The sequence below is a fragment of the Myotis nattereri genome (genome assembly GCF_964212035.1).
Source record: "Myotis nattereri genome assembly, chromosome: 14".
NCBI lineage: Eukaryota > Metazoa > Chordata > Mammalia > Chiroptera > Vespertilionidae > Myotis > Myotis nattereri.
In genome coordinates, this window is record NC_138089.1 from 20601761 (window position 1) to 20623849 (window position 22089).

General features: G+C 49.4%; 1 protein-coding gene across 2 annotated transcripts in view; it reads right to left on the reverse strand.

Annotated features, from left to right (window-relative positions):
• Positions 1 to 21099, reverse strand: part of CACNA2D3 (calcium voltage-gated channel auxiliary subunit alpha2delta 3) — a gene marked incomplete at its 5' end in the record, with an annotated part of 806336 nt that extends 785237 nt beyond the window's left edge. The window contains 2 exons of one of the 2 annotated variants that reach the window (XM_081105975.1): positions 20150 to 20231; positions 20887 to 21099. In XM_081105975.1, the coding sequence (XP_080962101.1) occupies positions 20150 to 20231; positions 20887 to 21008 (204 nt within the window). The remainder of the gene's footprint in view (positions 1 to 20149; positions 20232 to 20886) is intronic. The other variant, XM_081105974.1, reaches the window with a different exon arrangement.
• Between the last annotated feature and the right edge of the window lie 990 nt (positions 21100 to 22089).

The following is a 22089-nucleotide window of genomic DNA, read 5'->3' on the forward strand; positions in this document are numbered from 1 at the left end:
AGCCAAGGTCATCCATGATGAGCGCAGAGCGGTGCAGAAGGCAAAGCAGGACAGAGACCAAGAAAGGCTTTCTGAAGGCCGGAGCAGCTGCGGGCCCAGCACTGAGCACCGGCCAAGCAGAAGCTCAAAACTGTTTGGTGAGTTAGAGAAACAGGCACAAGGACTGAGAACCCCACCTGCAGTTCTAGGGGTGAGGGGGGGGGCGGGCATTAGGGCAGTAGGAACAAGAGAAGCAAAGGCTGAGAAGAAAGTATGGGATGAGCTTTGAGACCTAGATTCAGGCAAGGAGCTGAAGCACAGGCCCAGGTGAGGGTGGAGCTGGGCTATGATGGGTGAGGAAGTGTCACAGAGGATCCAGGGTCCCTTCTGCTACCTCGATGTCATATGAATCCCTGCTTTCCCCAGTCTCAGCTAAAACTCATCCCCTCTGCAAAGCCTCCTCTGACCCTGGACCAGAGCAGGTCACCACAGGGAGATTTGAATCAGTTAGTCTAATTCTCTGAGAAATGCCTGATTCTTTTTTTTAAAATATATTTTTATTGATTTCAGAGAGGAAGGAAGAGGGAGAGAGAGATAGAAACATCTATGATGAGAGAGAATCATTGATCGGCTGCCTCCTGCACGACCCCTACGGGGATCGAGCCCGAAACCCAGGCATGTGCCCTTGACCAGAATCGAACCCGGGACCCTTCAGTCCGCAGGCCGACACTCTATCCACTGAGCCAAACTGACCAGGACGAAATGCCTGATTCTTGCACAAGGTGGTAATCTCCATGAGAGTATGGACTGCATCTTATTCTGCTTGCTTGTCTGTAAGTCCCCAAAGCCAAGCATTACACCTGGAATGGAGTAGCAAGATGCAAAAATGTTTGTTGAGTGAGGAATGAATGAATGATGAGTAAATGAAAGAAATCATCAAGTGCACACTGTTTTCTCGTGCTCCTGCCAGGGCCCAGCACGGTCTGAGGCAGCGATATTCCCTCTGGAAATGCCCTCCCCTCCCCCTCCACGGGAAGCGGAGAAATGGAAAAAGAAATGTGCTATTGATGTATTTTGACATCCTGGACTAATACCTGCTACACAAGAAGCAAAGTAATAATAGCCATCATCTCTCCGATCTATACTGCACTATTCAAGGGCTTAATTCAAGGACTTTTTAAAAAGAACAGAAAGTGCTCCTCTTCACACTCCAGCCCCTCTGCTGCTCCCTCTCGTCCTCACTTAACCCCGGAGTCCTGCCTGCAAAACAGATCTGAGAAAGACGAGACGCAGTGACCTCCATAGCCCACTGCACCTGGAGTCGGAGGGATTTTGCAGTGAGCGGGGAGGTTTAAATCACCATTGTAATATACAGGAGAAAGATGGCATGTACACGAGGCTCAGGGGGAAAGCTCTCCTCTACCAAGTCCAAGAAAAGGCACCTCGAGCCCTAGACGGTTTGGCTCAGTGGATAGAGCATCAGCCTGTGGACTGAAGGGTCCAGGGTTTGATTCTAGTCAAGGGCACATGCCCAAGTTGTGGGCTAGATCCCCAGTAGGGGGCGTGCAGGAGGCAGCCAATCAGTGATTCTCTCTCATCATAGATGTTTCTATCTCTCTCTCCCCCTCCTTCTCTCTCTGAAATCAATAAAAATGTATTTGTTTAAAAAGGCACCTCGAATGGGCCTTGATGGCAATGGGCTATTTCAGCATCCTGGTGGGACTCTGTGATTCAGAACACAGGGGCCTCTCAGGAGCTTTTCTCCGAGAGAGAAAGCTGCCCCAGCCGGCTTGGCTCAGTGGACAGGGCGTCGGCCTGCAGAATGAACGGTCCCGGGTTCAATTCTTATCAAGAACACGCACCTCAGTTGCAGGCTCGATTCCTGGCCCTGGTCAGGGTGCGTGCAGGAGGCAACCATAGTTTGTCTCTCTCACATCGAGATATATACATATATATATCTGTCTCTCCCCCTTCTCTTCCACTCTCTCCAAAAATCAATGGGAAAATATCCTTGGGTGAGATTTAACAAAAAGAAATTTAAAAAGACAGAAAGCTTACCAGTCTGTCATTTTGCTCCAGCATGAAAACTGACCGAATAATTAGTTTCTAAAAAATCATAAGGCTACAGCTAACATGGCCCACCTTCTCCGGATGCCATCCTGGAAAATGTGCATACACACACACACACACACACACACACACACTTGACCCTCACATCGCAGGGACAGATGGTATTCCTCCTGGGAACTTGGGTAGCATTAAAGAGGGGAGCCAACAAGCCCCACTAGTTGATGGCCATGACTGCGGACCAAGCAGACCTGGCGTGAATCTCTGTCTGTCTGTCCTTCCCAATCTGGCCGACCACTCTGGGCCTGTTTTCTCAGCCTCTGAAGTCCCTTCGTTTGCTGCACTCATTCACGCATTCCACACATATTTACTGACAGAGATTATTATGGGAGCAAAAAATAAAGCAATGAGCAAGCAACAGTCTTGCTCTGGGGGGAAGGGGGGAGGGGGACGGGGGAGGGGGAAGGGGGGTCTGACATCCTCTGGATGGGGCAATACCTCAGAGGGCAGGTGCATAACTGAATGGTAAGAATTATTGCCAAAACCGGTTTGGCTCAGTGGATAGAGCGTTGGCCTGCGGACTGAGGGGTCCCAGGTTCGATTCCGGTCAAGGGCATGTACCTGGGTTGCGGGCACATCCCCAGTGGGGGATGTGCAGGAGGCAGCTGATCGATGTTTCTCTCTCATCGATGTTTCTAACTCTCTATCTCTCTCCCTTCTCTCTGTAAAAAATCAATAAAATATATTTTAAAAAAAAGAATTATAACAATGGATGCTGCCATTCACTGAATTCCTATGACTGCCAGACACTGAGCTAAATGTTATATTCATGATCTAATGTCACCTTCACAACAATCCAGTGAGACCAGGATCACTTATAAAAGAGTAAAATGTGAAATAATAAGTAGCTGCTCAAGGCTATATACCATCCACGGGCTTCGAACCTACAGCCAGATGCCAGCAGCTGAACCCTCAGCTCCACTGCTTAGGTCTGGCCCCATCCGCTCATAGTCTTGGGATGTACAGGCCCCCTTTCCTGAGCTGCTCTGGTTCCGTATCAGCCTTCCCTCCCCCGAGACTTCAGCTCCTCCCCGGCTCCAGCAGGAAAGAACACCGGCACACTTGTTGAACAAATGCTGGCTTTTTTTTTTTTTTACTTTGGCAGTTTAAAGCAATTAACGTGATTTAGTCATGCATGTTATTAAGTCAACATTCAAGGGAGGGTGGATCAGGGGAAATGAATATATCAGGTTATATAAATACCAATTTACTCACTGTCTAAAATATCACAGAACTTCATCATATGTCAAATATTTTAGTCCCTTTTATTTTTGCCTTTTATATTCAGAGATGACTCCATTCCCTGACACAACTCTAAAAACAGGGCTTTGGTACAACAGTTCCTGGGAAATAACATCAGCAAAAATGCAAAGGAGAATGTACCAAGATGGGATGTCATCGCTGCCCGTTCCAACAATGGTGCGGCCCTGTTTTCTCTTGGCCATTCGCTACTTCTGTCTTGTCTTCCCCAGAGTTGGCTCTGCTGGGCATCACTGCTCCCACTACATTCCTGAGGTAGGGCCAGTAGTATCCCACCTCCCTCTAATCGAGCAGGAGTTGGTGCAGACAGAGCCAAGGGCAGCAGATGTTGGTAGGACAGGTGGCCACTGGCACTGAATGGAAAGAGTGCCACCCATCTCCCGGTGGAGCAGACTGGGAACTGAGGCAGGGCCTGCCGCCGCTTGGCTATGCTGAGTCGGCACTGAGGGCCCTTGGAGCTTGGTGGAGAGCAGGCTCGGGAAGAAGCAGTGTCAGAGCCAGAGCTGGAACCTGGACCCAGACTCCCAGGCAGGGCCTTGACCTCTCTAGTCGTGACCTCTGGTCAAGCCACATCACACCTAAATAACCAAAAACACCTACGAAACCAAGCTCAGCAAACCCAAATCCAGATGTAGGAAAGTAAATTCTTGGGAGGTGGGATAACCAAATTAATTTTCAGAAAACAAATGAATAAGAACATAATTGTCATATCTGCACGCAGGGGTGGTGTTCCTCCATCACTCGCTTCATAATCTCGGGCCCAGTTCCTCAAATGCAATACTAGCATAGAATGCTACTCATGGGCTAGTTGGAAGGATTAAATTTAAGGACCTCTTCATGCGCGTGCACATTCACCAAATGCTCGTGAGGCCTCTCCTTGGGCCAGGTCCTGGGCATGCCAAGATGACCCTGGTCAGAGAAAAAGATGAGAAAACTAACTGCCCAGCAGGTACAATAACAAATGCCAGATGCAGTGGACACAGTAAAAGGAAGTGGCCAGGAGAACACAGATGTAAAACCTCTGTAAATTCTCTAAGTGCTAGGTATAATACCAGATGTTTTTAAAGACCACAGCTCACCCTCTTCCATGCTCCTCCCTTTCTCTCACACTTCCTCCCATGCTCCCCGTTGTGCCATCCCATACTGTCCACAGAGGAGCCCAGTGGTAACATTTAGGACCAGCTACGGTGGCTGCTGGCAACAGGAAGAGGTAAGTGCAAACACAGGTTAAGCATACAGGCTCACAGCCACACAGCTCTGAGCTCAAGAACCAGCGTACTAGCTATGTGACCTCCCTGAACCTGAGTGTTCTCATCTACAAAATGGGGCATCAGAGCACCTCTCTCTTGGGATTGTTGAGAAGGTGAGCTACAATTTATATAAAGAACTTAAATTGTGACTGGATGGTAAATGTTATCTATCACCACCTAGCATTATAATTGGGGAAAACACAGCTTTAATCTCAAAGATCAATGCTGTAGTTCCCAGAATAAAATTGAACCAACCTATAATCTACCCTAGCAACATTTACAGCGCTTTTTTTCTTAGCACATTTATTAGTTTGTGAGATCAATTTACTGTTCACAGTTAGCCTTCTAACATGAATAGAATAGAACAGAACAACACAACAGAATAGTAGAAAGGAGTATGATCATATAGAACAGACCAGACTACACTACAGAGAGTGAGGCTAAGTATTGCTCCATAAAACTTGTGTTTCACATGTGAAGTTGTGTGCAGTGGGTTGCAATGAACCATGTATATCTTACTGTGAGCCATGGTCAAAAAAGTTTAAAAGCCACTGATGGGGGGGGGGGCGGCGGGGGATGCAGTTTTGTGCCCAACAGACCCCTGGGGGAGCAATTCTTGTACCAGGCAGATCAGGAGCAGCCTTCTGTGCAAAGCAGATGATGTCTTTCATACCAACCCTTTTTTATTAAAGGGTTAGTAACCACAGGTCCCTCTCACCTCTTTGGTAAGAAGAAAGGCCATCAGTGACAGATCAACAAATTCCTCTCCATCTCACAAGTTGGAGAATGGCCACTTCAAGTCTGCTCAGTGATTTCTCAATAAACTGCCTCAACAATCAGACATGCTCCTAGGTACCTTCTGACTTAGACACAAAATGCCTGACTTGTTCAAAGCTCCATTCACGCCAGGTACACCGAGGAAGGCTGCATCGAGGGCCAGCGTCGGGTTGGGGTCAGAGGCCGAGCAGCCACAGCCTCTGGCTCAGGACAACACAGACTTCACACACAGATGCTTAAGCCAACCATGATGGGAAGATGTGCTCGCTTCCCCCCAGCAGAAAAGACAGGGAATGAGTGGGTCTCTTTAGGGCAAGCCAGCAGCCTTCCCAACAATCAGAAATAAGCAACATTTCTCAAAGCCTGGTCCATGGACAACCAGCAACAGAATCACCTAGCTTGTTAGAATGCAGGTTGCTGGGCCCTGGGCCAACCTTACTGAGTCTCCATCTCCTGGGGTGGGACCCTGGAATAATGCATTTTAGCAAGCTCCCAGGGTGATATTTCTGATGCTGAAGTCTGACATCCTCCAGAGTCAGGCTCAAGCACCAGACAAGGGCAACAGGGAGGGTAGTGTAGACAGCAAGAACAGCACGGGCTGCGGCATGGAGACGTGGCACGGCCTGGTGTGTTTGGGGACTGTGAGCAGTGCTGTCCTGAGGCATTCTGGGTGAGGATGGGAAAAGGTAGCCACAACAGCAAAGGGATTCTGGCGCCCAGCACGCTCTGCACGCCTCATTGAGTATTTAATAGGTATCTGGTGAAGCAGGAAGAAAAGGCGGGGAGGAGGGAAGAAAATATTTCCAACATTAGGTTAAAAGCAAATGTGTTCTTATAGGTCTGTGAAGACGGCTAAAGATTTTCCCAACCCATAATATCCTACCCCAAATGAAGCATGCGGTCATTTGAACCTCTATTGTGCAAAAGGAGGAAGTTGAGACCTGGGGTTTCCAGATGGTTATCAGTGCTTAATAAACATCTGACTAATTGTTCTGACTTCTACTGGCTTCCCATATGCAGATTGTGTTAATAAGGAGAATGTTCCCCGGTGACACACTGGGACAAATATTTTGGCTGTTAAAAAGAGATACATTGGGAAAACATTTTCTATAGGTAAAAGTCTGGCTTAAAAGAGATTTAATCCCAGGAAAGGCTGCAAACCAGTTTCTCCTGCAGGCCAGCAGGGGAGCTTTGAACGGTGTGGGACAAGCACAGAGGGACAGGGGGCTAGAGGCTGCCTCTCGCTGTCCTCTGACATGGTGTCTTCCTTCCCTCTGTGGGCTCAGTGCAGGACCCGGGCTAGCCTTCCCGGTTCACTGTGACACCGGGGCAGGCCACTGAGTCTCCCAACCCACAGGGGAGGGTCTGGTTCTCAGGACAACCTTCTCCGGCCCTGAGGTCTCTCATTCCCAGTCCCGCCTGAGTGAGCAGCCAGGCGCAGCAGGAAGGCAGAAATGAGCATAGGGTTCTGATCACTCACTGCAAGGCCACACGGCAAATTCCAGGTGTGATATGACCCGAGGTGCTCCGCAGAGCAAAGGTCATCCTGGAAGCCTCACGGACGCCATAGAATAACGTCCCAGGGAGGAGCTGGATGCAGGAACCCTCCAGAAGCCTCCAAACGCCATACCCTGTTGACTCTGACACTGGGAGAAAGGAGGGCTGGAGCTAAACATCTTTTGGCAAAACTGCCCCCCATCAAATCCATAGAATTTAATTCCCACTTTGCAGCCAGCTGCTCCCCCTCATCTCGGAGGAGCTGTGCTTGGTGCAGGCTTTATTTCAGGCAGCTCCGGGGACTAGGCCTGGGGAAGAGAGCAGGCAATTGCACCTGCAGGACACAAATGCAAATGCAAATCACCCAGGCTGGATTTATGGCCTCTCCCAAGGTCTCCTCCTACACGAAGGTGCCAGGCACAGCCATGTAGGGCGCAGCCAGGATGTGGTCCAGGAGTAGGTAGTGCTGCTCTGTGGATGCTGCAGGTACGTGCAGCAGACGAAGAAGCAGCTCTGATTGCCTGCAACGCACACACTCAGAAACCCAGTCCCAGTGATGTGAAAATAAATAAATAAAAAAATATAAAATCAAAGGAAGCCACACTAAGAAGGTGAAACCATGCTCAGCAAACAACGTGCAACATTTTGAAGCTGGCAGGGCCTCAGAGAAGGCCAGGTAACGGCCCTACATGAAGGTGACGGGGACAGAAATAAAATCCATTTCTCCGGAATGTCACTGGGAATGTGGCATTGGCGCGCTCCATGGAATTAGCTGCAGCAGCTTCCTAATTGCCTGTGCAGAGCTGCCTCCCCCAGGTTGATGGTGGCGGCTGCGCGGACCCATCAGTCTCGCTTGGTGCTCCGCGTGCACCCGCCCAGCACTGCGGTGCTCCTGCCCAGCACTGCGGTGCTCCGGTGGCAGCTGCCGGGCTTGGTGCTGCGGAGGCACCGGGACCCCTCAGCCTGGCTGGGAGGCTTCTCGGGGAGACCTGGCCGTGTTTTCAGGGGGCTGACCGAGATGGGCTGGGGGGCTCCTGGGACGAGAGGAAGCCACAGGCTGGGAGAAGTGAAGACCAGCTGGCTAGGCTGTCTGGCAGTCCCTGCTGGCACCCAGGGGCTGTGGGTGAGGGACAGCTCGCAGGGCTTCAGAGCTGGACTGCTGTAGCTGGGAGGCAGTCTCCGACTTCTGGTGGCATCCACGCCTGATGCTAGGGACCCATAAGACCCAGCGTTGGAGAGTAAATGAAGAAAGGGATGGGAAGGACCTTGTTCTTAGCCTGTGCTCAACAGCTTTCTTATTCTCATTACTAGCCTGTGAGCACCAGGAAAAGGCTCCCCTCCACCCTTCCTTTGTTCATCTGTACATTCATGCGTCCACAACAGCCCCTGAAGCGCACCCCGAAGACAGCTCTGTGCCCCGTGCCAAAGAGGGCCCTCTCCTCCCCGAAAGAACAAGCCTGCCCCCGGGAATTTAAGGTCTAGCTTACCTGCCTCCTTCTCAACAGCCCCCATGGAGAGAGATTAAGGGGTCCTCAGGATATCACACATTCCCAGACCTGCCTAGGGCATGGACGGATCTGCCAGACTCATTCCAAGCAAAATAAAACTGACCGTGGTGAGTCAAAGGACTGTGGCCTTCAAGCTGGCTGTCACTCATGCAGAAACACAGAACTGTAGCGTCCCAGAGGGAAATAAAAAAATAAGCATCATCCAACATTCAGGACAGAAAGACGAAGAATGGGAATAACAAAGGCCAAGGAATTAAAATTGACAAAGTACTTCCCGAATGTCCAGCTCTGCGCTGAGACTGTTAGATGTCAACAAAGCGGATCCTCACCATGACCCCATTTGACAGATAAGGAACCTGAGGCCGGGCTGAATAGGAGCTAAGCTGGATCGCAAAGCCAGATCAGTCTTGTCCCCAGGTCCCAGAGCCCACGCTGGCTCTTCCACAGAAACATCCATTACCATAATGGGGAACGCACAAAAGGAAATTTAACCAAATTCAATGAGCTTCTCAGAAAGGCTTCTAAGAGTCAGACCTAATGAGCTGAAATCAAAAGATCAGTAGCATCATTTTATTGTAATAAAAGAGAGAACTGTAAAAAGCTAGAGGGCTTACTGGGCCCTGCCTTCAGTCCAGCCATTGCCCCTTTTAATTCTGCATTATGAAAGCAAATGACTATGTACCCAAACATTCAAGAATTCAGTTGGGGAAAGGATGAGAGCAGGAGCAAGCCTCCAACAACCGCCCGGATGGACCAACGCCAGGCTGTAAGGAAAGCTCAGGGAGAATGCTGGTTCTGGAAGGCATCCAGGTGCCCTTCCTCAGACCCCAGCCCAGGTGCCCAGGATTCACATGGCCCAGGCTTCAAGCCTGCCTCTGCCACCAGGAGTGATGTAGCCTGAGGCAAAGTCACGCTGTCTGCTCCATTTCTGCACTTCTATAATGCAACCTCAGCCGGCTGGTGTGGCTCAGTGGGTTAGAGCGTTGGCCTGCACACGGGAAGGTAGCGGGTTTGATTTCCAGTCAGGGCATGTCATGAACCTGGGTTGCAGGTTCAATCCAAGCCCCAGTCAGGGTGCAAGTTGAGGCCACCAACCAATATGGTGGATGTTTCTCACATGGATGTTGCTCTCTTTCCCTTTCTCTCTATCTCCCTCCCTCCCTTTCACCCTCTCTCTGAAATCAATTGGAAAAAATAATATCCTTGAGTGAGGACAAACAAATGAAAGAGAAGAAAATGCTACTTCAGAGGTAGTTGTGAGAAATTAAATGAAATAGTACAAATAAAGCACATGGCACAAAATACAAAGTACCTGCATCATTTTTAGGATTACTGCCTAAGGAGCACGGACGGGGCTCTGTGCTGGGCAGTGTTCGTGGAGGTCACAAACGAGGCCTGTGGATGGCCTATGAGCTCTCCCCCCCGTGAACAAATTGCTATCTTCAGCAGCAACATTCCCTGGTACATGGCAGCGGCCACTGTGGAATAATAATCATAACAACAGTAACCAACAGTAACGACAGCCCACCTTTTCTAAACGCTTCCTAGGAGCCACTCCTGGCTAAGCATCCCGAGTGTGGCTCCTCAGTCAGACCTCTCCACTCCACCCTAGAAGTTAGTACCACTGTGCCCATTTGACAGGTAAGAACACTGGGGTTCCGTGACTGACTAGTCAGCAGTAGCATCAGATTCAAAACCCAGACTAGTCTGACTCTGATCCAGACTCTCACCCCTTCACAGTTCTGCCCTCCCAAGACCAACCGCCTCTCTTTAAAGACTTTTAAAATCAATGAACTCTAATTTCTAACACTATATATTTTTCCTGTTATTCACAGGGTATTTGTTTCATGCAAAAAAAAAAACCCTGAAAATCTTGCTGTTGAAGTAAGAAATCCAGCATGGGTCTGTAATTCTGAAATTCCTATTCTGGGAAATGTGTGTTGCTGGTTGTATTTTGAAAAGGTTAGTGAGCTATGAGCCCTTTCCTGAGAGGATTACCTCTGATTTCAGGGTGACCAGATGACTCCTGATGTTCTGAAATGCTTGAACTTGGACACAGACCCTGGGAATTTCAAGGAGTTACCAGTTTTCATCAACAAAAGGACACAACCCATGTATATTAAAACACCCACACACACATTCGCCCACGCACACACACCCATGCACCTGTACAGATTGCCTGATAGTGATCCCCTTGCAGTGTGCCCTCAGCCAGTGTGCAAAAGTGTAACATTCCGAAAGAAGCCCAGACCAGCACCGAGGAAGGACATTCAAACTTCAGCATGACCATCCCAGAAGCCAGGCGACTGCCATTTATTGGTCAGGGGGCAAAACCCTCTGCCCACAGAGCTGTTTGTACCTGGTACATGATGCGATTGTATTGTGCTAACAGAAATTCCCCTGATCACGGAAACTGGTAGGAAGCTAAGAGCAAAGCTGTATGTTATGACTCGCGGCCAGACTTCCTACTTTCAATGGATTTATTGCCTCCCACACCTATTGTTCCTTCCTATAATATTTTTCCACCTCTGCCTCAGCGCAGCACAATGGAAAAGGCACTACGGATGGTGTAGGGACACAGGCAAAAGCCGGCCCGGTGTTTCTGACTCTCACTTTGCTTTGCAAATTACGATACAATGTTATAGCAGGAACAAACTTGAATCCCACAACTGGGCACTTTTACTGAGCGAGGGACAGGATGAGGAAATTTGGCGGGGAGGGGAGGGTGAGGAGGGGGGAGGCAAAAAGAATTTTACCTCCTCGGGGACATAATAAATGTTATTGTTTGCCATTGTACCCATCATATTAAGTGTGGGTGACACATGCTGCCTTAATTTTATGAACTCATCATGGGATCAAAGTGACTACAATTCCAGGCGTCTCTCTTGTTCTTCATTAATAATGAAACAAGACTCTATAAATGAGAGAGTAGCTGGCGAGCTACAGCTTCCCACGTGCCACGTATCATTCTAAACTCTTCCTGTGTTATATCATATAATCCTCCCAGAGCCCTCTGACACAGGGGCTTTCATTATTAGCTCTGCTTTGCTGATGAGCAAACCAAGGTAAAAATGGTGCCACCTCGCTTTCTTTCATTACTGACTTCTGACTTTTGGTGCTCATTAGAATGGCTTGATGCATAAACAACTTTTAAAAGTTATGCGACTACAATAGCATCCCCTTCATGATTTCAAGATACTGGTGCCTAAGTTTACACACAGAGGGGTGGCAAGTGTCACTCATTCAAACTCTTTAAGGAGATCAGCAGAGGACTGCAGATGCTCCAAGGCCAAAACACAACACAGAACGTGTCAAGGAAGCTCTGAAGAGGGGGAGGGCAGAGCTGCAGGAAGAACCAAGGAACATGCATGCCCTTCAGTGCCTCCTGATGACAGATGGCGGCCCGCATGCAGTGCAGCATCTCCCTCCCTGACTGGAGGAAAGACTCCCTACCCCAGCGAGGTGCCTGGTCCCCGACTGGCCTCTTCCACTGCTTCCTGGGAGCTAGGCGGGAGAAGTTCAGTGTCCCCCCGCCAAGGCCAGCAAGAAGAATTCTCACAGGAGGAAATGCCTGGCCTGCTGTCCTAGAGGATATCTGGATTAATGCATGTCTGCAGTGCTGCTGGGTGCACTTCTACAGCAGGAAAAGCTGCTGGCTATTCCGGGCTGTCCCTCTGGGCAGTGCAGCAGACACAGGCATTCCTCGGCCTGGCCTACCACCTACACAGCAGGGTGAGCCAGGGAGGAGTGACAGGAAGACCCTGTGTGAAGGGTTCCTCTGGGCAACTCCCCGGCCCTCGGGGAGAAGGGCGCTGACCTCCAGAAGACTTAACATCTGGACAGAGGCTGTGTCTGCTGCTGCCTCCTCCTACTCTGAAGTATTTGGTCCCACAGGGTCCTCCCCATCAAGTTCCAGGTGGGCTCACCTGCCTACACCCCAGCACCCAGCACTCACTCACCCATTCATGCACTTGCTTGCTAACTCAGTCCACATGTATGTGTGGAGCCATGCCCCATGAGTGCTCAATGGCGTTATCTGAGGAGCTGGTATTTGTGTCATGCAAACAACCATGACCTCAACAACTCGCTGGCATGAAGCACTTAAGTGCCAGGCACTGTGCTAGATGCTCTGAATATTTTATTTTATTTTATCCTCACCACAGCCTGTAAGGTAGAAGGTATTGATCTCCTTTCACATTTGCAAGTACAAGCTCAGAAATGTTAAAATACAAGGTGACCCAGCTAGGAAATGGCAGATCTGGGACTTACATCCAAGTTCTGACTCCAAGCCGAGTCCTCTCAGCTGTTATCCTAGGCTCTAATTGTTTCTAAAGTAATTTCCCAGATGTTATCTCATTTAAGCCTCCCAAATACCCAGGAGGTAGAGAAGGCAGGTACATTCACATTTTTTTCAAATGGGAACTGAGGTCAAAGAAGAGCACACAGAGGGGAGAGGCCACAGCACCGTGGACTCTGCAAGCTCAGCTTGGTCACCTTGGGGAGGCTGCTTAACTTCTGAAGCCTCAGCTTTAAATCTGTAAAATGGGGTGACTGGTAGTCCCTGCCTCCGTAGGTTGTTGGGGGAACTGGATGGCATGACATATGTAAAGTACTTATCACAGTACCTGGAATGCAGGGACACCCAGTGAATGCTGTTTTTTATTATTTGACTAGAGGCCCGATGCACAAAATTCGTGCAAGGGGCTCAGCCCTCGCAGCCATGGCAGCTTGCCTTGGCCCTTGCAGCCCCGACTTTGTCTGGAAGGACATCCGGAAGGACATCCAGAAGAACGTCTGGAAGGTCGTTCGGCTGTCTGGTCTAATTAGCATATTACGCTTTTATTATTATAGATGAAATTATTTGGCCAAGGCCCCTCAGAAAATGCCTACAGAAAACATAAAAGGACGGGTGCCACCGCACCTAGGCCAGTGACCTTACCTTTAACAGCATCCAAAGATGTATATCTCTGGAAATGCTCCACGCTCTCCACCTATTACAACAAAGACGAGCAAAGGATGCCCCCTAAACTGACTGCAGCCAGGAACCTTAAATTAGGCTGAGAGGACCAGTGACTCAGCAGAGGGGGGGGAGCCAAACTGAGGACAGCCTCTCGCACAGTGGGTTTTCCCGGACCCAATGAGCCCTCGGCTTGCCTTAATGCTCTATTATTATCTTGAAAGTCTTCATAATTTTTTAACAAAAGGTCTCATGTTTTCCTTTCACACTGGGCCCTGCAAATTATGTAGCTGATCCTGGTCTGAGCAGATCCTCAGCTTCCAGCTGCTTATAAAATCTCAGATGCTGGACAAAGCCACGCCCGGTGGACCGGGTCACTCGGTTCTGTCATAGCTCCCTGGTGTGTTCCCTCAGGCCCTGCTCTCCAGAAGCACAGAGGACAAGAACAGTCCTCCTGTCAGCAGGCAGCATCTGGCACATTCTGCGATGAGCAGCATCCGTTCTTATTGGCACACACATGCATGCACAAACTTAATAAGTATAATGGCAATGACATGTGCAAGCCCCGAATATCGACTGGCAGTGGCTTCACGAGAAATGGATAAGCCAAGACCATCCACAGCCCTGCCCAGCTTGCCTGTCCAGGGCATTTACATGAATAGCAGCTCTTTTAACCTTGGGAGGGTACAGTTTTCCAATAGCAAATGCACAAAGTGAAGAAGTAGCCAACACTGTCTTGTCAAGAGATAATGCTCTCCTTTCCAATTTGGCCTTGAAATGCCCAGTTTGGTTTCTGAGTTATTTTCATAATCTTGATTTGGGGTAACTGGGGAAGCCATGCAACATATGAAGTTAATACACCCTATAAACGTAATGCCATAGTTACACTGCCTTGGAATGAGCACCCAGAGAGTGTTGTTCAAAGCAAGTGAAAATCGAAATGTTTGCCATTTATTGAAAACATACTGGACCCTTTTCAGAGCTGTATTTGTAAAATAACTGTTTTCTGAAAAGCAGATGTGCTGGCTATGCAGGTAAAAATCCCCCAAAACACATCAGCTATGCAGATGCCTAGTCTGCTAAGGGCGGGTGTGGCCCAGGCAGAGGACTGTGTCAAAGAGGGGCCCTTAAGTCGGGCTTTACATTTCAGACACAGCCCCCTCTCTGTCTCCTGGTCTCTAACTGCTCAGGAAGAGCAAGGGACAGCAAGCACCCTCCTCTTCCTCTACCTCACTTTCTTCCCTTGAAGGAGAAGTTGACTGTAGTGGACCAGAGAGGGCTGATGAAGATTCTATGTGTTGCCAGGTATGAGGAACTTCTCTCGTTGAATGATGCATAAAAGCATCACTCGAGTCACTGGAGGTGAAACACGGGCCACGTGCCTCTTGTATAAAAATTACATTAAAATGGAGGAGGGGGAGGAATCTCATAGGCAAATTCATAGACTGGCATTTCTAACATCGATTTCATTTTTTTCTCAGTCTCAGCCATAGCAAACCTCTAAGTCACATCATAGTGTCCCAGGAACACACAACCTGTGGACTCCGGAGCCAGTTCCAACAAGCACGGTGACTGCAGAAGATGAGGGCGGTGCCTGAAATAAATGCCTCAGAGGTGCGTGCTTGGATAAAGAAAAGGGCCGCTAGTGGGCACCTGCAGTGGGAAATCTGGATTAATGACAGACCTGACGCAAAGGATCCCTGCGAGGATGTACGCTTCTCTAAGCCCAACACCCCAAGCCATTCATTGACCAGCATAAGTGGGAGCACTAAACACCACGTGAGGATCAATCAAAAACTGAAAAAGAAAAAGGCTGAACCCCTAACTTGCACTTATTTGAATACAATAGACCACCTGGTAGGTGCTCAGGGTAATGGTTTGATTCATCCTGATATACAGGTATGTCTTTATCACAGACTGGAAACATCAGTTGTGCTTGCCTGTGCCTGACAGATTTCATAATTATCAGGTGGTTTGATATTCATGTGTTGGCCTAACAGCACCCTGGTATTAGAATACATAAGATAAAATACAATATAAAAGAAAACCCAGTTTGATATCACCATAGTAATTGATCACAATTGATTAGCACATGGAAATAAGAGTCTGAAGTTTGCCTCTGACAAGAGCACCATGCCTACATTTTCATTTCCCTTATCTGACTAGCATGTGGAAATCTGAGGAAGAGGCTGTAGCAGTTCCTGATGAGAGAAAAAGCAGAGCAGAAGTATACCTGGCAGAAAAGAAAAAATTTTTTGAGGAAAAAGAAAAAGAAATGAACGGGGCTCAAACCAAAACTGAACAAAGCCATAAAAAAAAGAACTTTCTCTGAACAGCAAGTGACCATGTACCAGCTTATAGATGCAAGTAGATATATGCCTGGGGAAGATGCTCACACTGAATTTTAACTGGTTTACCCTGCCCCGCTAATGTCCTGATGCCTGGGCTAATGACACCCATATAAACTGCCCTCAAAGGTTGACAATGGTCATTTCCGCCCAGCCGGTGTGGTTAAGTATTGACCTATGAACCAGGAGGTCACCGTTAGATTCCAGTTCGGGCACATGCCCGGGTTGTGGACGCGATCCATAGTAGGGAGTGTGCACGAGGTAGTGGATCAATGTCTCTTTCCTTCTCCCTTCCTCTCTCTAAAAATGAAAACATATATTTTTTTAAAAGTAAAAGAAAGCTGTCATTTCCGAGATTTCAAGACTTTAAAAAATAATCCGCCAGGGAAAAGTCCAGTAACTGAAGTGGTGCCGTGACTTAAAGCATCGGCAGCATAGGGTGAATGCATTAATCCTGCAGGATGACAAATAACTATTTATTCAACAAAAAACGCTCAGCTAAGTGGCACCTCCCCCATAAAAGCAATCTGTAGGGCGAGCTTGAGGCTTCCTAAGGGCAGCAAGCACTGCTCCCCAATTCCTGACAAGTGTCTACTCCTATTTAATTATTCAAACATCCATCGATTCCCACATTGATAAAAAAGTCATAATTATCAAAGTGGCTTAAAGAGCCAGCCTTTTACTTTGCTGACTCTGCCCTGTGGAAAGAGACATCAAGTTTGTGTATTAAAGCCGCTCTCTCGATAAATAGTTGATAACACAAAAACCTAGTTGTGCATTCCAAGAAGGGCTGTAAGGGGCATCCAAGGTAAATGTCAATGCTTTCCCAGCATTACTGCCACAGACACACATTACCTATATTTCTGCTGTGTATTTATCAACACAATTCTGGAAAATGCAATTGGAACCCTTCATTTCCATGAACAAGCATTCCCTGAATGCAGGACTAAATAGAATGAAACACCCAGCTCCTACCAAATTGTCCCCAAGGAGGATGAAATGAGAATCATGCCAGTTTAATGCCTTTTCTTGTGAATGTTAGGGCTGGGGAGCCCCGGAGTTTAACAGCCTAGGTTATCTGACCTACTAGAATGCCTCCCACTGAACCCCGGTATTAGAGGGGTAATGAAGCCATGCCTCCCCCAAAGAACCCAAACAAAGCACATTCTTTGGGGAAAATGAAGCAAGATGGAGGAGCTGAATCCTGGCATGAATATGTCAAATAGGAAAGTTAATTAAAGGGTGAAGTGAATCGAAACCCCTGCAGTATCTGCAGCTCAGGAAGGCAGCATCCAGGCACACAGCCACATACCAGCACCTTCCTTCCCGGGCCCGCGCTCCTAAACCACAGGATGGCCTCTCAAGATTCAGTCCAGCTCCAACATCCAAGCCCCACGTTCCCCCATTCTGTACTGAAAACACACAACTTCGCTAAAACACGGACTACTGCATTTTATAAAATAAAAGATTTCCTCTTTGTAAGGAACTAATAGGTTGCTATTCCTGTGCTCAGCAAAGACAAAAAGGAGGAAAAAAAATAAAAAAAGACTGACAATGAATAACTAATACATTATCATAAGCTAAAGTAGAATAAGCCATGGTATGAAATATAGAAACAATTAATGCAATAGTCTCCTGTCTGAAGCCACAACAATGAGGCACATTATTAACTATGTGTATTTATGTTGAAGTCAGTGATAATTCTGCTACCTCCCATTAAATTACCTAATAAGAACCTATTACCAAAATGGCAGTTTTCCCTGTCCTCAAACACCTTAAAATAGATGGCCAATTATTACTTAACTTCTACTCACAATAACTACTTTATAAAGTTTTTGCCTTAGTGCAAAAAGTCCTAAAGTGCCATGCTAAAAATGAGCATACTACATCCCTCACAACATGAAGTGTCAATTAGAGAAACTACACAATAGAGTGCATACAATTATACAGTGGCCTGCAGTATACCTCACTTAACTGAAATTCAAGGTTCAATGTTCTTGCCTTAAAAATGTAATTACAGTCTATTATGCAACACAGTATTGTCACCTTTGAGTCCTCTTAATACAGTGTTAATGCATTTTTCAACCACGTTTTCTCGGTCATTTTGAGAGTATTTTAACTGTTAAAGATGCAATGTTGCAATAGAAGAATGCAGAGAGTTTTGACTTAGAGGAGTAATTTCTCGTGCAAATGGCCAGAAACTTGAAAATAAAGAGAAAGGCAACCGACTCCTTGCTTTTCCAAATGATGCTATGCCTCCCACACCCACACCCGAGCACCTCGGATCTTTTCTCATTCATCCTCTGAACTCTCTAAATCAGTGTTCTTTGCTAATTTTTAAAATAGTCATAGTTGGGGGCAATGGAATAAGACGGCCAAAAGATAACTGCAAAAATGGTCCCCAGTGTGCATTGTCTAATGTGCCCTGCCCATCATTCATGGAAGTATTTGCCTAGCAAGCCAAAGCCCTGGTACCTCAGGACTCCATGGCCGGTGATTGCAATCCAAGAGCAAGAGCAGATACCCGTCCTGGACCCTAATTCTAAGCAACACCTCACCTTCCTCGCATCAGATTACCAAATGCCAGGCAACAGCAAGAACTGACAACAAAGCCATAAACAGCTGGAAATAATTATACAATTGTCAAGCTGCAAAGATGACAAAAGCAAAGCTAGGCTTGTGAATTCACTATCAGAAAGGATGCTGATGAGAAGGTAAGAGAAGCATTTTAACTGTTTCCAATTTGCTATTATAGAGAAGCCCATAATATGGTTGATGGGGTTTTGTGCAGTGTGTGAATGTGTGTGTGTGTGTTTTCACTTCAGAGAGAGGAAAAATATATATTTCATGTGTCCCTACAAAATGTGAGATAGAAGATATGTAAGCACAACGAAGAAAACAGTCACAGGCTCTGAAGTAATGCTTTCAGAGTTGCTACAACTCCACTACAACATGCAGATGAAAAGTATTTCTTTAAAGTTATACAAATATTCTCTTCTTTAAAAGCATAAGAAAAATATACAGACAATGCGATAGTCCAGAATTCTCCACATAACACATCTGACACATGGGCAAAATGCCAAGGCAGGGTACAGACTGGTCCAGAGTAAAAGAATACGAGCAAAAGACGCAATCCTTACAAACTGAGAGAAGGTTCACAGGTATGCAAATTGTCATCGTCCATAGGGTACATCAGAGCCTCAAATTTTTACCAATGCCTTTAATTCAATGAACTCCTTCCCCAAATAATGGAGTTGAGCAAACAATCTGCACAGTTTAAAAGAGTATAGCTATTGGCAGTTTTTAAACCAGAATAACATTCTATTATGGGCTGGTATTTTATTACGATATTTAAATTTCATGTGACAAACTGTTTCATATACTGTCCCAAAAAATGCTACTCTCTAAAGCGGTATGCCATAAATAAAATACGTACTTGGTTACCAGGCAGCATGCATAACACATATGTTACATTGGCCCAAAAAGCACATTTTAAAATGCTTAAAAGTTAACAATTTAAGTTGTTTGTACCCATTTTCGGAGAATTATCCCCTCAAGGCCAATTTTGCTTTCTATCTTTAAGAGAATACTTGGATTAATCCTGTTGATTTGTTAACTTGAAACTCTTTTAACCCCTCTAATCTCTCATTCCCAGACCTTTTTTCCCCCTTTCTTTTCTTCTTAGAGAGGAGGGCAAAGGACCATATATCACACACTGTAATTTTAAACATAATGCTGTCTGTTTGAATTAAAATTGATGCCGCTCCTGATAAAAGCCTAATAATCAATTCTCCATTCTCATTACTCTCCAGAATTATATGGATGCAGACCAATTTCTTAAGTTTGCGGACCCCTCTCCCAGGTTATTACCCGGCAGTGCAGCTGAGTGGAAAGATAACCATATTCATTCTCCTTATCTGTAATGATGTAATGCATCCCAGCCCTGGGTCTAGATGATTGGGGAATAATGGGATTGTACAACTGCAGGGATGACAAACAATAGTGCAGCGTCTCTCTCTGATCCACTGAACCCCAGCCTCCCAGGCAGGCGAGGTGAAAGGCACCGCCAAATAGGCACAGAATCTGGACCCCTTGGATGAAGTTAGCATTTTTTTGGCTGAGGAGCATCTGCGCTTGGCACTGAAACGGCAGTACCGACACCAAGAGGAGAGCTGTGCAGAAGCACTGAGTTTCAGAGCCCCCGCCAGGACAGTGCCTGTGAGTATCCTGCTTTTCTTTGTGTTTAGAATCAAGTGTCATCTAAAAATAGCCAGCTGGTAGGGAGAAGTCACGGCACAGGGCATTGCCAAGAAACCGGGGATCAGGGACACCTCTGCTAACTGATGCTGCCGGGGTTCACGTTTGTTTGGAAAACTAAAACTGCCTCCATTTTCTGTGCTGGAAAAAAAAATCCTCGCTTGCTTCCTGCCACCACAGAAACCTTACCTTTTGCAGAAGCTGGGAGCCGGAGTACTTAGCAGCAATGGATTTTATCTCCCCGCCAAAAGCCGAGGCCCAGAGCTTCACCCTGCAAGAGAAAAGGGCACAGGAACCAATGTAACCCCCGTGTCACAGCCAACGCGCACGCACACGCACCCGCGGGCTGTGGCTGAAGGAGCCGGGAGAGAGATACACAGGAGAGGGGGCGCGCGGGGGGGCTGGGGGGAATGAAAGAAAAAGCACCAAACTGCAGAGCGGTGGCGCGGGAGGGGGCATGAGGGGGGTCACATAGTTCAAAATGTGCAAAGTCTCCCAGGCTGTCTGAAACGATCGCTGGGTTTTATTTGAATAATCGCCCGAGAACTTACCCACCCCAAATGGGCATCACCTGGCCGATACTCATCGGAAGAAGCCCACCCATCCTCCTCCCCAAAAAGAAGTGAAGGTGGCAACGACGGGGTAAACAACCGGCCCAGGGAAGTTGGGTTCAGTAAACAGGCTTCAAAGTTGGCGCTGTCACTTGAGGTGAGCCTCTCCAGGTCCCACTCGCCAGCCCGGGGGTCGGGGCTGGAGGGTCCCACCCCAACCTCGCCGCCCGCCCCGCTCCGCTCCGCTCCTGGAAGGAGTGCAGGTGCGAGAGGCGAGGCCGACGCCAGCAAGACCTGCCGGCCGCACCTGCCGGCGCCCAAACTTGAGCACAGCAGGTCGCGGGTCCCCTCCCCGGGCGCGGGAGCTGCACTTACACGGAGAGCGGGATCTGCTGCTCCGAGCGCACCGCGGCCCCCAGCGCGGCGTAGAGGAGCGCGGCGGCCAGGAGCGCCCCGGGCCCCCGGGAGGCTTGGCGCGGCCAGCCCGGCCCGGCCATGCTGGGCTCCCTCCACGCGCGGCGGCGGCGACACGAGCGGCCGCGGGAGCTGCGCGGGGCGGCGGTGGGCTGCGCGCTGGGCTGCCTGCTCCGCGCTGCCCGCCAGCCTCGCGCGCCCAGCTCACTTGAGGAGCAGAAAAGGGAGCGGGCGGGGTGGGGAGAGGGCGGGGAGGAGGAGGGAGGGAGGCGGAGGGGGAGCAGGCGAGGAGGAGGAGGAGGGAAGCGCGCCTCTAGCAGCGGCGGCCGCGGCCCCGCCTCGGCAGCCCGGGGGAGTCCGGCGGCCACGGAGGGCGGGTGGGAGGCGCCGCGCGGGCGGGGACTCGCCAACTCGGGTGTCCTTGGCCGCAGCGAGCGCGCCCTGCCCCGCCCCGCCCGGCCACTGCGGCCGCCGAGTTGCTCCAACTCCGCAGTCCGCCGCCGGGGCGCGCCTCGGGCCGGGCGGTCCACGCCGGGGCGGCTGGGGGCGCCGGAGGGAGGCCGAGGCGGGCGCAGCGCCCTGCACTTGGTGGGTGACCGCTCCTAGCGGGCGCGCCGGGTCCGGGGCAGGGGCGGCGGGTCGGTGCCGCGGAGCCTAGAGGTAGCGCGACCCCCGCCCGGCCGCGCAGTTTTCCTGAGAGAAAGCGGGTGAAGAAGCAAAAGTCTGAAGAAGGAGCCGGGTCGCCCGCGGGCGTTGGGGGGCGTTGGGGCTCGGGGCTCCGGCGGGGCACGGCTGCGCGGCCGCCCGCAGCGCTCCTGGGCCCGCGGCGCTGGCGGGGAAGGCGCGGAGGGCGGCGCGCGGCCGCGGTGCAGGGAACCGGCGCGGGGACCGGCGGGCCCGCAGCAGAGCCGCCTGGACGCGCCGAACCCGGGCGAGGGCTTGCGAACAGCTGGCACTGGATGGGCCTGGCCGGCGTCCTCGGGGCTGCGGGAGTGGCGGGGCCGGGGTGTCCGGAGCGGGCAGGGAGCAAATCGGGCGCCAAGTCCTTCCGGACGGGCAGACTCCTTTGGTTTGGGAATGAAAGACCCCTCTGAGAGCCAGGGGTCCCCTACCGACTCGGACCCCAGCGACCGGCGGAGGCGCACTGGGGCGGCCCGCAGAGGA